This window comes from Aulonocara sp. 'chitande type north' Nkhata Bay, linkage group LG1 (genome assembly GCF_057382095.1).
Source record: "Aulonocara sp. 'chitande type north' Nkhata Bay isolate Kocher_YH1m ecotype deep benthic linkage group LG1, A_spYH_male_GT1.1, whole genome shotgun sequence".
Taxonomy (NCBI): Eukaryota; Metazoa; Chordata; class Actinopteri; order Cichliformes; family Cichlidae; genus Aulonocara; species Aulonocara sp. 'chitande type north' Nkhata Bay.
The window spans coordinates 5530550-5546490 of record NC_141344.1 but is presented as its reverse complement, the minus strand read 5'-3'; the positions used below and the strand labels follow the sequence as shown (position 1 = coordinate 5546490).

At 39.3% G+C, this 15941-nt stretch overlaps 1 protein-coding gene across 1 annotated transcript in view; it reads right to left on the bottom strand.

The window, feature by feature from the left end:
• Positions 1–3417: 3417 nt before the first annotated feature.
• cdh8 (cadherin 8) overlaps positions 3418–15941 on the bottom strand; it is a 99705-nt gene continuing 87181 nt past the window's right edge. The window contains exons 9-13 of the mRNA XM_086305065.1: positions 13351–13487; positions 10682–10803; positions 9828–9945; positions 5715–5966; positions 3418–5532 (exon numbers count right to left, since the gene is read on the bottom strand). Of these exons, the coding sequence (XP_086161191.1) occupies positions 5039–5532; positions 5715–5966; positions 9828–9945; positions 10682–10803; positions 13351–13487 (1123 nt within the window). The 3' untranslated portion in view covers positions 3418–5038. The remainder of the gene's footprint in view (positions 5533–5714; positions 5967–9827; positions 9946–10681; positions 10804–13350; positions 13488–15941) is intronic.

The following is a 15941-nucleotide window of genomic DNA, read 5'->3' as shown; positions in this document are numbered from 1 at the left end:
CAAGACTTCAGCTCACTGAAGGAATTCCTCCCATTCAGACTGCTGGCAATCATTTGGCTACCGTACTTCTCATTCCTCTATTCTCTGACACTTTTAAAATTAGATCAGTGGAAACCACCTCCAATTTTCCCTAATCCCCCATCAGCGGTCCTCACCCGTCCCAACACTACCAGTAAATATTAATAAAGCCAAGGTGAATATGAAATAAATAAATAAAAAAACAAACACAAAAAACTAAACACACACACAAAAACAAACAAAGAAAAAAAAAAAAAACACAAGAAGAAAAAAATGTGATATCTGTAGCTCAAAGCCAGAATAGAAAGCAGCTTTCTTAATTTGTATGCACCAAAGTTTGTTTATAATTGGGGGCATCTCTGCCAGGCAACAGTAATTACAGTTTCTACACCACACGAGTTGGAGCCACAGGGCTGCCATATAAAATCTGGCACATATCAGCAGGGAACAACGAGCGCAAAGTTGTCACCTGAGGGACACTTCCATTACGTGACAAAAGTGAGAAGGTAATTTGATTTACTCTTTAGTTAGGCAACTTCTGTCAAACCTGCAGCCATACACAGCAGTGGGGGAGCATGAAGATTGACTACAAATGAGTTTGCTGACCTGCCGGGGTCGCACATTCCAAAAAACAATTTGTGCTATCATTTAGCTGAAGATATCGGTTGCTAAAATGTGTTCCATGGCTGATTTTGACTAATGGTTCAGGTGCATAAAGATAGCAGCCTTCAGGCTTAACATTATATCCAAACCCAGAGGCCAATAGCATCTGAAAAACTAAGACCACTCTGGCAAGTTTGGAAAACTAAATGGTGAATAATAGTGTGTAGAATCAGATTTTTTTTTGGTTTTTAATTTAAATGTAACTAATCACTATAGCTAGTATTTGTATTGTTTTCATTGCAGCAGTATTAGCTGTGCATGTGCACTCTTTAAATGCTGTAGGCATTTGTGCAAGCAGATTAGCATGATTTTTTTGTCTTTCAGTTCAGTGAGGCAGTGTCTGTATTTGATACTATCAAAGATTTTTTGTATTTATGAGAAACCTTGATATCAGATAAACCCGTAAAAATTCCAATCTTCCAACAAGATTAACAGAAAGAAGACATCAAGAAAAGGAAATATCGTTAAGAAATAACGCTATAAAGGCCAGGAAACAGGAGATCTTACTCCAAAAACATAAATAAATAAATAAATAGCATGGTCAGATGAGCTTTACTGTAACACAATAGAATCTCTCTGGTTTATATCTGAGAGGAGTAATAAATCAGGTTTAATACACAACGGTATCTTGATATGGCACAGTTTAAATGTTAAGACTAACAAAATGTTTTAGATATTGACAAATGTGTAAAAATGCACACAGCATGTGTAATGCTTCTTGATTCTATCCTTCTTTCCCTCACTGACTCTGCAACCATAAATGACTGCTGTATTCCAATCTGCATGACAAAGCAGTACAAAGTTCAGTCCTGCTGCACTGTTGGCTACATTCTCGCAAAACTAGAACTATTCCATCTTCATAATGTCAAAATGATAAACAAAATTCTTAAGACGGCACAATTTCTTCAAGTAAGTGGCAACTTTTAAGGATGAAAGGTTACCTTCAACATGACAGCTGTTTTCAAGGAAAGTAAACTGGGAAAGGGGAAAATGATAAGCACTGACATTCTTTTTCTCTATTGATGTATTTCCCTATCTTGATGCTGCTTTTAGGATGCAGGTTTAGTCTAAGACTGTTTTAACAGAATACTAATTCAAGTGGGTTAGAAGTCCATTTTTGCTTTCCAAAGCAACATCAACAACACAGCAAAACTGACTTTTATAGCATTCAAGCAGCGCAGGGCCAAAGTATGCTAGGTGACTAAGTGAAGAACGGTGTGGGAAATATAATGCTACAGGGCAGCTTCTGTCTTTATCATGCTGTCTGATGATGCACAATCTTGCCAGAAGCATTTTTAGAGAACCAGCACAGCCATCCCGGTGTTTGGAGAATGGGTCCACTTGTGTCTGCTGATCTTAGATTCTGTTGTTTTGTATTTGTCTGTTTCTTGAACATCCAAAACATTGCAGGAGCTATTTTGTGCTGATGTCTTGCAGTATCCCTTCTGGTGTATTTCCTTTAAATCTGAGTGCACTTTTGTGTAAAAATGTAAATGATTTTGCTTTTTTAAATAGGTCTTCTTCAACTAATTTATATACTTGAATCTTACTTTCAGGGAGTTTAGGAACTTGCAGGCACAAGGTAATGAACATAGCTTAAACAACAGTGGTATCCTAATATTTCATTAGTCAGCCAAGTTGGCCTGTTCTCAGATGTCTTACTGACATTTTGTCAAAGCTGCTTGTATCTTACAGATTGGTCTCTCACTCCCAATTTATCACATATAGAGGTTCGTGAAGGAGTCCCATTGAAAACCATAGGTGGTGGGGCTACCCCTGTAGCATACCTGACAGAGCTGCCTAGTTGTTGCTGTAGCTGCCTGGGTTTCAGTCACCCCCAGGCCATTTGCTGCATGTCATTCCCTCACTTTGTCTCCCCAGCTTTCTCTCTGTTCTACAATATCGCAATCAAATGTACGCGTTCTTGTTCTTTAAAAATGGCAAATTAGCTCTCAAAGTCCAGTGGTGGGGCAGTCCATCAGTAGTGTACAACTTGTGTCTAACGTAGCAATGCCTGTGACACCAAAGAGAATATCAGTATTTGATGGCCGTGGTCCTGTTTTGTTATGTCTGTAAAACGTGCTTTCTGCTATACTATTTGTAGTCTCCAGGCAAGGATGACCTTGAAGTAACTGGCATGATGTCATCAGGGTTACTTTTTCAAATATTTGCCCAAGGATGACTCTGTGCTTTGTGTCACTGAGCTGACCTGAAAATTATCTTCATACACAGCAAAATCTCCAGTGTTAAATTAACACTAGAGAGTGTCTACATGGGTCCACACCTCTGAGTGTTAAATACAATACTGTTGAGTGTTAAATTAACACTTTTGACAGTGTTATATGTTTAAAAGTAACCTGGTCAGTTTTGAAGATTAACAATGGCTAACACTGAGCAGTGCTGATTTTCTAACACTGGAAAATAACTCAAAATGTTAGAAATATTCCAGTGTTAGAAAATCAGCACTGCTCAGTGTTAGCCATTGTTAATCTTCAAAACTGACCAGGTTACTTTTAAACATATAACACTGTCAAAAGTGTTAATTTAACACTCAACAGTGTTGTATTTAACACTCAGAGGTGTGGACCCATGTAGACACTCTCTAGTGTTAATTTAACACTGGAGATTTTGCTGTGTAGCACTGTCTTCAATGTTTTGTAGTGTTGACCTCTAGCCTGTATAAGAAAAGCACACTCATTCGGCAATATTTATAAAAATATATTTCACAAAGTAGGAAACAATACAGGGTATCTTAGATTACAGTACAGGGAGTAAATAATTGAACATACACATTTATAAGCATTAAAGCACAGTAGAAAATATGATCTGCATGTAGGACTATTCCATATATATTGTTTAGTCTACCGAGAACTGCCATAATACTGTATCAGTACAAACTGAGTATGCACGCAGCTGTAGTGCCATTGAAATTCTCATAATGTGCAAGAGCTAACGTGCAGAGACAAAACCTACCACCTCATTGAAAGCTAATGACGTTAGCAGTAACTCTATGTACAGTACAAGTCTTTTTATTGATATCATACAGTGTAAGCACAATATGCACATGGTCCTGATCCGCAAATTCATTTTTCTTGGGCTAACACAATCTGTGTTTCCTAAATGAGATTTGATGTTTAAAAAGAGTCACTTAGTTCTCAATTGGACTATTGTGCTCAGACGCTGCACCTCGGAATATATTACGAAATATATTTTACACAGAATTAGCATGTGTCAGAAAGATCCCATTTCTGAAGTCCCAATTAATGAATTCATCTGCATTGCTACAGTAACCTAGAGGTCTTGTTTGCCTGCTTAAATCTAATCTACATCATCAACTGCAATAGGTTTATGATATGGTTTGGCTGTTATGAAATAGTGTTTGAGTGGTTAGAAAAAAACTGTTGAATGTGAAATAATCTGAACACACTCACTTCAAATAGTCAGCACAGAAAAAAAAGACTTAGGAGCAGATATACAAAAACTCAGAACAATAATGAAGAATCAACACATCTCTTGTCAAAAACAGTAGATTACAATTGTATTTAATGTTGCTTCTGTAAAAAGAAGGCCTCAGAGTTTCTACATTTCTCTTTTTTGTCTTCACTTCAGTCTTTTATAGGCTAGTAACGCTTGCAACCCACACCTGTAGCATGTAAATACAAAGAGTTGTATAAAGCAAGCCTTTCTGGGCTTTAGATAGTTTATAAATGTGGCCACCAGAGAACATATCAAATGATAACAAATTCACCTTAAAGCCAATACTGGTTTGTCTTTTTGCTTTTTTTCAAATCATACATACATTCATCATTGTAATGAAGACCATATATTGCTTTGTCATTGTCTTGTTCCTTGCAATCACCATCAGCTGCATGGCTTAGGGAGACAGGAAACCCTCTCCACCTTCTGTAGTCCAGCTTGTTGTCCATGGAGCATCGAGCATGGTGTCCGCTCAAGCTTCAGAGAACCCACAAATATCTGTTCACTGAGCAACTACCAGCAATGCCAGGGTTTTTCTGCTACTGGTAGTCACAGTAAATGACTAACACCCAAAATACTGCTAGACACTCCACAACGGAATCTAAGTTACACTCCACAAGAATCATAGATCTCCTAATAAAGACATTGTTTGGCTGAACAATTATAATGCGCTTGACATAGTAGATGACAACTGCTATACCTCACTCTAAAAAGATTACAAAAAGGTGGCCTCCCTTGTTATTAACTGTTTTTTTTTTCTTTTTAAACACCAGTTTCTAAAAGCCAACAAACCCCCTAGCGTTCAATACACAAGTATGTGGACAGAAAAAAAAAATCTTAAGTCTTTTTTTTTGTTTGTTTGTTTTTAAGAAATCAAAGGTCAGGTCTCACGGTCACTCTCACCCACAGAGTAGAGCTCCCCAAGTCTTCTGAAGCGTGGACCCCATTCTCTGAGATAGTCATAGTTCTGGTCAGAGTCTGATGACGCTGTCTCCAGTGAGCTGAGGGAGCCAGCAATGGATCCCCGGCCCTCGTATCCATAGATCTGGATGGAGTCGTAAGGTGGTGCTGTTGGATCATTGTCTGCCTCGTGGAGCCGTACGTTGATGAATTCATCTACATCCACACCATTTGGACCCGAATGTTGACCTGCCCGTGGCATAAACTGCAGGTCAGGCTTGATATCCTTGCGTGGCAGGTACCCATTGATGCCATCCGGGTTCTGCAGCGTGGCAATGTCAAATGCTTCGGTGTCCTCCTCACCTCCTCCTTCATCATCATAACGGATAATATTCTCCCTCACATCTTCGTCATCCTTGATAATCAGAGGCTCATTCTTGTGTCTCCTCAAGGTCACGAATAGTACTACTATTACTGTCAGAAAGAAAGATTGAAAAATAGGTAGAAAAATACACGAGAAACTAGGTTAGGATTGGTCAAGTGGATTTTTGTGTTAGTACAAGTACATCTTTTATGGAGGAAAAAAATCTATGATGTCTACAACATCCATTAAAACCACTTCAATGGAATGATGCACAACAGAACGGATACCTCACCTAGCAGTAGTATAATGCAGGCAAGGATGGCAATTAAAGCCCCCATACTAAGTCCAATGGGTAAGACATACGCCTCCACGTTGCAAGACTGGACAATGCCATCCTTACTGCACCCACAGACTCTGATCGTCAAGGTGTTGGTGCTGCTCATCGGCGGATTCCCATTGTCCGTCACAATGATTGGCAGGAAGTACATCTCCTGTTTCTGTCGTCGGAAGGTATCATGCTTGGCTAGGACACTGATTGAATTGTCTGTCAGAGAGATGTAAAGCCAGAGATGAATTTTTGCAAGGGCGTGAGAAAAACCCATTATTATTCATGGTGGTGACAGACTGAAGTTCTATTATTAAATTGTGTGAAGATCAGTGCAGCATGAGGGTAAACTAATTTCACATCAATCGCCATTAGGCTTTTTAGCATTCTCACATTCCAATGCTGTAGATAGATTCCAACCACCTTCCTTCGTTTCTCTACAGTCCAATTTGAGGATTCTGAAGAAAGGTGAATCTGAATTCGCCGTCCCTCTTTGAAAGTGAAGGAAATGAAGGGACCACGGCAGGCGACACTGGCTAAGAAGATGGCACATGTCGACCCAGAAAGGTGCCAGCTGCTCTTTGATGGCACTTCTGTGAAGCTGTCTGCTCATTAGCTGGCACTCCTTAGCCTCCTCACATTATCAAACACTTGCAGTCCCATAAGAACCTACTCCTGCTGATCTTATGGAAAACATACAAGATTTCTGATAGTCTAACCTTTGCCTCGCAGCTTGAGGGTGATACAGAGAGAAGGGCCAAGTTGAAACATTCGTGTTGACAGAGCAAACTTAATCATAAGATGGAAGACTTCATGATAGAATTATTTGCTTTGCACAATCTGTAATTGATGTGAACATATGCTCAGATTTATTTTCTTATGAGTGCTGCCACAAAGTGATACACTCTGCTTTGTGAGCACCGACATGTCCCTTTTTATTTAGATCATTGAGCACTGCATAGTAAGAAGTATAAACTATAGTGAAGTAAACCATTGGGGCATGTTCTGATATGCAGATGATTTGCATTTTCCTAGCAACTATTGATGGTAAAAAATAGAATTGCCAATCGACATACGGAGTTTCTACTCAAAGAGAAAGACAGCTGTGCACATAACCTTCAAACAGACTGAACTCACTAGGTTTACAACAATGCTGTTTTTATTACCTTTTATATATTAGGCCACTTGAACAGTGTTTCATCTACTGATTGTTAGCGTTCTGATGAACACTGTGTACATTGAAATATTAATTGTCACTATGACAAAAGCAAAGCCTTATTTAAATTAAGATTTGCTATAAATAACGTATTATGTGGGAGGCTACAAATGACAGCAGTGACAGCAAAAGTGACACCAACAGTCTAAACACTTTCAAATTCCCGATGCCTCTGAAGTTTCACAACCTACATAAATTAAATGTTTTATAACCTAACATGAAAGGATCTAAGAAGTGAAAGAGGTCATATTGGTAGGACCAAATTTGCCTAGAAATAAATATACAAAATGGTTAGGGTGTCAGTTTGTGTCACAGTTGTATTGTGTCCTCATTATTGGCATGTCATTGTATGCTGTATAATCACAGACACTAATAATTAGTCCCTAAAAAAGCCTTTCCTTAAATCTGAGTGTAAGACTACATGTTTCACTGACAATCTTTCAGCATCACAACATTAACAAAATTAACATGCAGCAGTAAATGTTGTTTATAGAGCCGGAGACAATTTTGTGTTAACATGCAGTAAAGGCTCATTCAGCAGTGGTGATGAAGAATAAGGACTACAACAATTAATATTTAAACTGACTGACACTTGCAGGTAAAGTTTGAAGCTGTTCGGTGTACAGCTAATTGGCTAATTAGCCTGCAAAATTACATTAGCAAGCATTTTTCCTTTGCTAACCTTTGTCTTGTAGCTGGTTCAGCAAGTCGGGGTGAAAGACACAATTCTTTGGTGTTGTAGGAGGAAAGAGGGGGCATAATGACAAAACTTTGGGCAGTCTGAATAGTTACACTCTTATTTGAAAAGTCTGTTTATATTTAAATTTTTAAGAGACGATTTATCAGCAATGTATCATAACCAGTAACTGCGATATGGACTGTTGCAGTTACTGGACAGTGCTACTTGTCCCGCTCACAATGATGCTAAAAAAAAGTAGAGGTAAAGTGAAGGAGCAATTTTAGAGAAAATTATTCAGCATCTAACTGTCTGTCTAACTGTATTAGGTCCTGGATTACAAGGTTGCAGTTTAAATTTGGATATACTGTGTGGATTGCATATGTAGAGTGTGTGCAGCAGGCACTCTGGCAATCAAAAGCAGATAAACACATGTACGGTGCATGTATGTATGACATTTATTCATAATATATCTTGATGGTCATGGAAATAGGAGGGCACCTAGAGATGAACCTCAAATATTGGAGGCACCCAGGAAAAAAAGTGTTGCCAAGTAGGAATTAAATTTTTGATGGACCCTTTAATTTTTTTAATAAACAAGGATCACTCTGAATAGTCGCAAGTATAAAGATAATGCTAAAAGGTGATGTAGAATTGAAAGGAGATGATTCTGTTCTATTAATGACGATAAAGTAGTACCTGTCAAAGACTATTTGACATTAGCCACCAGAAACTGTAGCGGTAAAACCCTTGAGCATAATGAATTTAGCAACAGTACATTTTATTCCTAATGTGTTGAACATTGCATTTGTAAAAGGAACATTGTGTTATTTCCTCATACAAATGTTAGTGTGAAAATAATGTCTATCAGCAGAATTACATTTTTTGCATCATGGTGAGTATGTTGTCTCAGCTACCAAGGATGGGAAGCCCTGCTCTGTTGCATCCCGCCTACTGAATACTCAGTTGTGAGGACGCTCAGTATCTTCTATATAGCTGGTCAGAACCTTCGCCATTTTCCCCATGGCAGGCTACCCCTAACCTCTTCACTGTGCATTCCCTACAATTAGACTCATCATCACAAACAAAAGCAGCACACAGAGGCTCACAGGAGCCCGGCGCTCTTCACTGAAGTGTCTCCCACAGCTGCCGCCTCAGATAGAAATAGTCACTCAAGTGCAGAGGAATATGGTGCAATGGTGCTTTTTTCTGTTTAGAATTAACATTACCATAGACAAGTGGTATGTAATATATGGAACCAAACCACAACACATATTTACTTTTGTTTCAGGCATTTGAGGAAGAGAGGAGGCTTTTTGTTCACTGGTCAAACACAGAGCTGTGCTTTTAGAGGTGAATCATTTCTAGTGGAGGTTTTATCTGTTACATCATCTTAAGAAACTAATAAATCTCCTCTGCACAAAAGGACAGGATTCAGGAGCATGCATGTTTTATAAACTTTGAAGTTGATCCAGAGTTAAGACTAAATAATCTGAAGCAAGTCTGTGCTGATGCAGCCTTTTATTCATAACACGTTGGGATGTTATGCACATATCCTGCCAGTGCTGTTCAGAAGCGCAAGGTTTGTTAAAAATATTATAATAAAAAAAATGGTAGCCCACTTGACCTGATTTATACAAACTCATCTTGCATCAAAGAGAGGTAGCAGTAACTTTGCCTACAGCTTCCACATCGGAACAGAAGGGTAGTACCATATGAAGATCTTTCTGCCCCAAGCTGAAACTATTACACAACTCATGGTGAACACAGTCGGTTCAGAGTCGGTAATGAAGGAAAGGCAAGAGAAGAGGAATGGAATAAAAAACATGAGAAAATGGCAAATAAACCATTCAGAGTATTTAGCAAATAAATTTAGTACCATCTGCCACACTGCAACAGCTCCTAGGAAGTCACCCTACATTTAGCTGAAAGAATACCAGGAAAAGCCATTTGGATCCCATTCATTTAGTTTCCCTCAAAACGCGCTGGGGAGTAAAAAGAAGCTGGTGTCCAGACAATTTCACATCTGCTAATTGTGAGCTACACTGATCCACCAGATTTCATCTCCAGTATGGCTAACGTGCCGCGGGTTGGAGATTAGACTGGAAAGCCATTGAAAAAATTTGCAGAAACTTCAGTCATTCTGCCACAAAAGACTTATTTTTCTCTGATGTCACCTGCTTCTCACCTTGGTTGTTTTTGATGGTAAAATTGGGGTTGTTTAGCATCTCAGGGACTAAACGATAGTCAAAGTAATGGCCCTGGATTGGGTCATCTTTGTCCACCGCACTGACAGTCTGGATCACCTGTGTTGAAAACAGATAGAAAAGCAGATTTACAGAGGAGGGCTCAAAACCATTAGAGGAGGCAGCCTATTCATTACTCTGTTTTTGCCACCGCAGATTGCCTCAGTGTAATAGTGGCTGGATCATACCTGATGAAATATGTGCCCTATTCATTCCTGGAGTTTGAGATTATTATCAATGAGGTCCTGTCTAGTCTGGCACACTTTCAGGCTCCTGGCTCTATCTGTTAATCTGTCATCATAGGTCTTATCACACTGTATGTCTTTATGATTTATTGGAAATTAGAATTCAGGCCCGGCAGGACAGTTTCATCTTTTCTCTGTTTACTTTTTTTTCTCTCTCCTCCTTTCAATAAAACTCCCTATGGTATATACACAGGTCCCGTGAATGAGGTCGATTGATGAAAAGGAGAATGCTAAGTACTTGTCCACGATTTTTGGCTGGGGGAAGCATTGTGCCATCTGGAGGAGGACATGAAAGACAGTCTTGAATTATGATCCACTCTGATCAATCCTGACTGCTCTCATTTCCCCTTTGCTCAGCGCACACTGTATGGAAGGAGGACTTTTGTGGAGAAAAAAGACCGTACTCCCACCTCTGTAGTTTCCCACTGAAATAAATAGCCTATAATTCACTGTGGCCAATCATTACAAAGGAGGAGAAAGAGAAAGAAAAGGACAGAGAGTAAGAAATTGATAGATAACTGCTTTGATGAATGAGCGTCTTCTTTCCTTACCTGTCCAGGCTTTCCATTTTCACATAAAAAGGCCTCGTATTCGGTGGCAAATTCGGGTGCATTGTCGTTAATGTCCATTACTCTGATGGCCACAACTGCCCTTGATATCTGACTGTGATTTCCTGATTAGATAGATAGATAGATAGATAGATAGATAGATAGATAGATAGATAGATAGATAGATAGATAGATAGATAGATAGATAGATAGATAGATAGATAGATAGATAGATAGATAGATAGATAGATAGAATCATAAGGAATCAAAAGATGTAGAGGAAAAGTGGAGATTAATAAATAAGAAGAGCCAGTGATAGAAAAAATGTTATACTTGATATCCCAGGTAAATTCTGTGACCTAGTTTTAATTTCCTTTATTTTCCATCTTTATTCTCCCTTCATTTCCTGGGCTGATGGGAGGACAGATGATAAGCCACATCAATCTAAATTTCAGCCAGTATCAACGATGCAAAACAGGATTCTAGGCAACAGAAATGGAAAAAAAATCCTATTCAAAGTGCTTTTGAAAATCCCCTGTACACTGTAATGTTTAAAACATGAGGGTTAAAACATGCATATTAATGAGTCATTGGTAACTGAAGTCTAAAAAGACAATAAAAGGCAGTTTAATTAGATTAGATTTTGATTGGAATTATTCATCACTGGTAATTGACAGTCGCTTTCGAGAGTCTCTGTGAATGGTGTATTTATTAATCAGTGGTGCAAATGCCAACTTTAAAAGCAATTATCTATTAATGTGGACCCAAGACGGTTGTGTCACCATGGCCAGTGACAATAGTGATTTTTGTTTAAATTATTTTTATTGATTTGGAAAATTATCAATTTAAGAGAATGCTTTGCAATGTTATTTTAGACGTACACTACATTTTTCTTGAACCGTGTGTGTGTTTTTGTAATTTCCTTTCATTTTTACAGATTAGCTACACTGAGGACATGCTTATATACAACATACTTTATGCTGTATACCAGGTACCACATCATAAAATCAGCATATGTGATCGCATTTTCCCAGAGTTCTCAGATTTTATCTGCTAAAAACATCGGGCCATACCAGACAGAGTGAAGCTGCAGCAGCAGAAATCCTGAGTGCCGTGAAAAGTGCCAGACTGCCTTTCACTGCTTATGTTCTAGGATAAGTCCCGCCATTCCAACAGCTGTTGTCTTTAAAAGTTACACTGTCACATTTCTATGAAGAAATTAAACCACTGTCACAGAGGATTACATTAATATACATTTCTGAGCATGGAATACCAAATTATTTGCATAAAAGCATTAGGTTTTTTTCTCTTTCATAATTTCAGTAAAACCTTAAAATGAAGCAGTAGACGCAGTAGAAACTCAGGGCCTTCAGCCTTTCCAGGAGATGAATTGAAAAAGAGGTAAGCAGTGAGGTGAGTGGAAATTGACAGTCTGATAGACAGTGATAGATGGATTAGAGCAGAGGGAGGGGAGACAGTGTGCCCTCCCCTCGCAAGCGATTTCCCCCTAGTAGCAGACAGGGAATAGAATCTGATTAGTCAGATGTCAACTGGTGCGAGGCAGCAGAACGTTCCTCAGTTTGGGTGGCAAATGGCATCGGGATAGAACTGGGAACACATCTATTGCTTTTCACGCCAGAGAAGACACCGGCTTCTCCTCCCCATCCGTGAAGAATAGCAAAACTGCTGTATTTATTTTGGCAAATTCCTATTAGGTGTTCTCAGAGATGCCACTATCTCAAGCCACAGTTACTTTGCCAAGAGGCATGAAAATGTGCTTTCAATGTAAGGGTGCACGACATGACAAGGGAACCAGCTTATCAAATGAGACACATTCAGTTTCTCCAATAGGCTGCTGCGACGGTGGGATTTGTCTTTACCGCATGGCCAAAACATTGCGACAGTGTACGGACTTTTTTTTCTTTCTATTTTCTGACAATTAATATGTGTTTTCTTTGATTAAAGAAAGAAAGCGACAGATAGATGATGAGACATAGAGAGGAGGAAGAGATAGAAGAGACGAATCGGACAGAAAAAAGTTACAAGCTGTGTAAATTTCTATTCCAATAGCTTAAAGGGGTACATTAAGCTTTATCACAACATACAGCCCCCCTGAAACAATCTGTATGCAAATAAAGCCTTACATATGGTTGGAGCTGTTTGTAGCTCTGCCGGCAAGATTTTCTACATAGTCAGTGAGTTTTGCGGTTCGCAGATGTTCTCTAATCTGTAATGGATGCTGGCGTTGGAGCAATCCACTCTGGAGCATGTCTTTAAAACTGTTTATTTGATACGTCTTAATGTTCTTGCACTTTCACAAATTGACTACTGAGCTGTTTAATTCAATCAAAACTCAGCAAATTAACGTATTTAATGCCTCTGTGGATTCAAATGCTAATTGTTTGTGCCATACTCTTGGAGCGATTAAAAGTGCTGGTTTAGAAAGCAGCTCTATACTGTTGAATGGAGAACTTTGTGAAGCAGGTCAGTGATTCCTTTGACTGAGAACACCCATAAAGTTGTTCAAAGGAGTAAGATAGCATACATGTGTTTCTGCTGTTACCCATTAAAAAACAAAAAAACCCAAAGCTTTATTTTCTAAAGCTTTGGGGGTAAATCATTACGGACAGTGTGCACAGCAGGGGAGAACAGAGCCAGCAAATGTTACTTACTGACTTCTGTGGCTGTTACTGTAATATTGTGCCACATGTCTGTCTCTCTGTCCAATGGTTTGGCCAGCGTGATCCTGCCATTGTCCACATTGATGTTGAACTGCCTCTCCAGATCTGTGTGTCGATCAATGAAGTACCTACCAAGATAAACAAACACCAGAAATTTGAGCCAAAACACTGTTGCGGCAGCACCACTGAAGCATCTTTTCTAATCCTTGGGGTGTTGTGCCTAACAGGAGAAACCTGTAGATCAATATTCATTTAAAAACAATTGGAAATCAATAATTATCATCTGAGGGATAATTATTGCCTCCCCATGAACAGCAGGGGGCATTACAGCCTAGAAGCCCTCCCCCCCATCTAGGCGATGCCTCCTTCCTGCAAAAAAGACCATTAGTACATGTTATGTCAGGGTAAGAGATGTGGTGCTGTTAACCCTGTTTGGGATCTGTCAATACTCAATGGCTCCCAAAGGCTTTGCATTAATGAGTTAGGACAGCATTGTGTCACATACAACACCAACAACAGAGGGGCATGGGGGTGGGGAGGTAATGAATATTACAGGAGTTAAACAGTGACCTGCCTATTAAGAACTCTTGTCCGATTTCAGCAATTTTTTTTTCTTTTTAAACTAGTAGAAGGAGATGCTTTATTCATTTTTTATTTACGTATTTTTGTCAAGCTGTCCTTTTTCAGATTGAAATTAATCTATGACCCTGCCCGTGACACACTGACTGAGACTTGTATAGTCTTCCAGTTTAAAAAAAAATAGTGCAACACATAAAACTCCCCACCCCAAAAAATAAAAAAAAAGCAGAAGCACTGGAATGCACATAAAAGAGAATTTTCTGATGCCACTTGAAGCTGTGAAATCGCTCTTTCATGTTGCAGCACGCACAGCGCCAATTCTTGGGACAAGCCCACACAAAACTGACTAAAAAAGAATCTGTCATTATGGGTCATCTTTGGTTTCACACATTTCATTTGCCATTATGTGTGACTGTCATAAACATCCTACTCACCCAAAACACAAGGCTGCAGTGATTCACGTGAACTAATTACATGTACTGCACAGCACAAGGGTTTCCATACCTCCAGGACACATTGTCCCTGTTACTTTCTCTCTGTTTCCTCACAGTACCCCACCTACCCACCCACAATATTGCAAAAGTATTTTTTTTTCTTCCTTTTCTATCCAGCTGGGTCACAAGCTCTTACTAATCCAATCCCCCTATCCAATTCTGGGCAAACCCCCTTCCCCACACAGACATCCCGGCCATCAGGCACACTGCTCACCCTGTCTCTCCTCCTTCCTCACCCTGGGTCTCATTCTGTCTCACACTGGAACTGCTCATCCCTATCACTGTAGACCTGTTGGCAGGGAGTCTATAGTATTTATGTGAGAGAATGAATGAAAAGACAGAATGGAAAGGAATGCAGAGGAAAGGAAAGAAAAAACAGAAAAAGAGCACCAGAAAATGGCAAAGACAAAGTCACAATAACTATTTATATGAAGAAGGTTGCTGCTTATACAAGAATGGTAGGGAATGAAATAAATAAACCACTGGCCCAGATTCCAATTGTTGGGGAGATGTACCGAGCCGTGACATTTCCATTTTTGAGATGAAATGGTGTAAAATCCTCTAGACGCCAGGCTGGAAGAGGTCCATAAGGACCCCACCCCCCACTACCAACACCCCACCGCTCCTTCTCTTTCTCTCTTGGCCTGCAGACGCAAAGCACTTTCAAGACAGGCAGACAGCAGCAACCCACCTGGGAGCAGCCTCTCTCCTGCAGACTGAGTGGATCCCAGTCAAAGTCTGACAGCCTCACGTGGAAGAGAGGAGACAGACCCTGAAATGTTCTGCCACCTGTCACTCAAACTGACAATGTGATGTGAAAAGAATTAAAAGCAAATAAAAAAAATGATCTCCAACATTATACGTTCGCAGCTTTCCCGAGTGTGATGTGAGAACAGGTGCAAATGTATTCACGCGTCCGTGTATTTCTATCACATCATTTCAGCTTTGCTTTATGTTTCAGAAGATTTTTTTTTTCCAAGGCTCTGGACGGGCCTAGGTCAAACAGTTATCCATCATGTTGAGGTTGTTTGTGCCAAATATTTTATAAGTGCTGCAGCTGACATCCAAAAATATTCAGAATCACTATAAACATCATCATCATACATTAGTGGAACATAAGCTCAAATAGCAAAATAGCTACAAGCTATAATTAGACTGTTTTTGTTTGTTTTTTTGTAATTAGAACTTTGATGCACTGCATTTTTCACAGAGTGTCATCTATCAAACAGTGTGGCCAGGGTGGGACTTCTCTGTTGCAGTTTATGAGGATGGCCCCTTTTTGCCATGCTAGCTATCATTGGTCATGCTTACTATGCACAGTGATGTCTCTTTTCTGTCACAAAATTTTCTTCAGTCAATAACATAGACTAGGAACAAAACCTAATTACATATTATATATTATTAAAAAAAATTCTTTATGTGTTAAAGGAACAAAAAAGTTAAGTTTGCTTTTGTTCACATTGCTGTGCAGTGGGCCTACTCATAAAGTGCAAAATGAATCATTAAGAT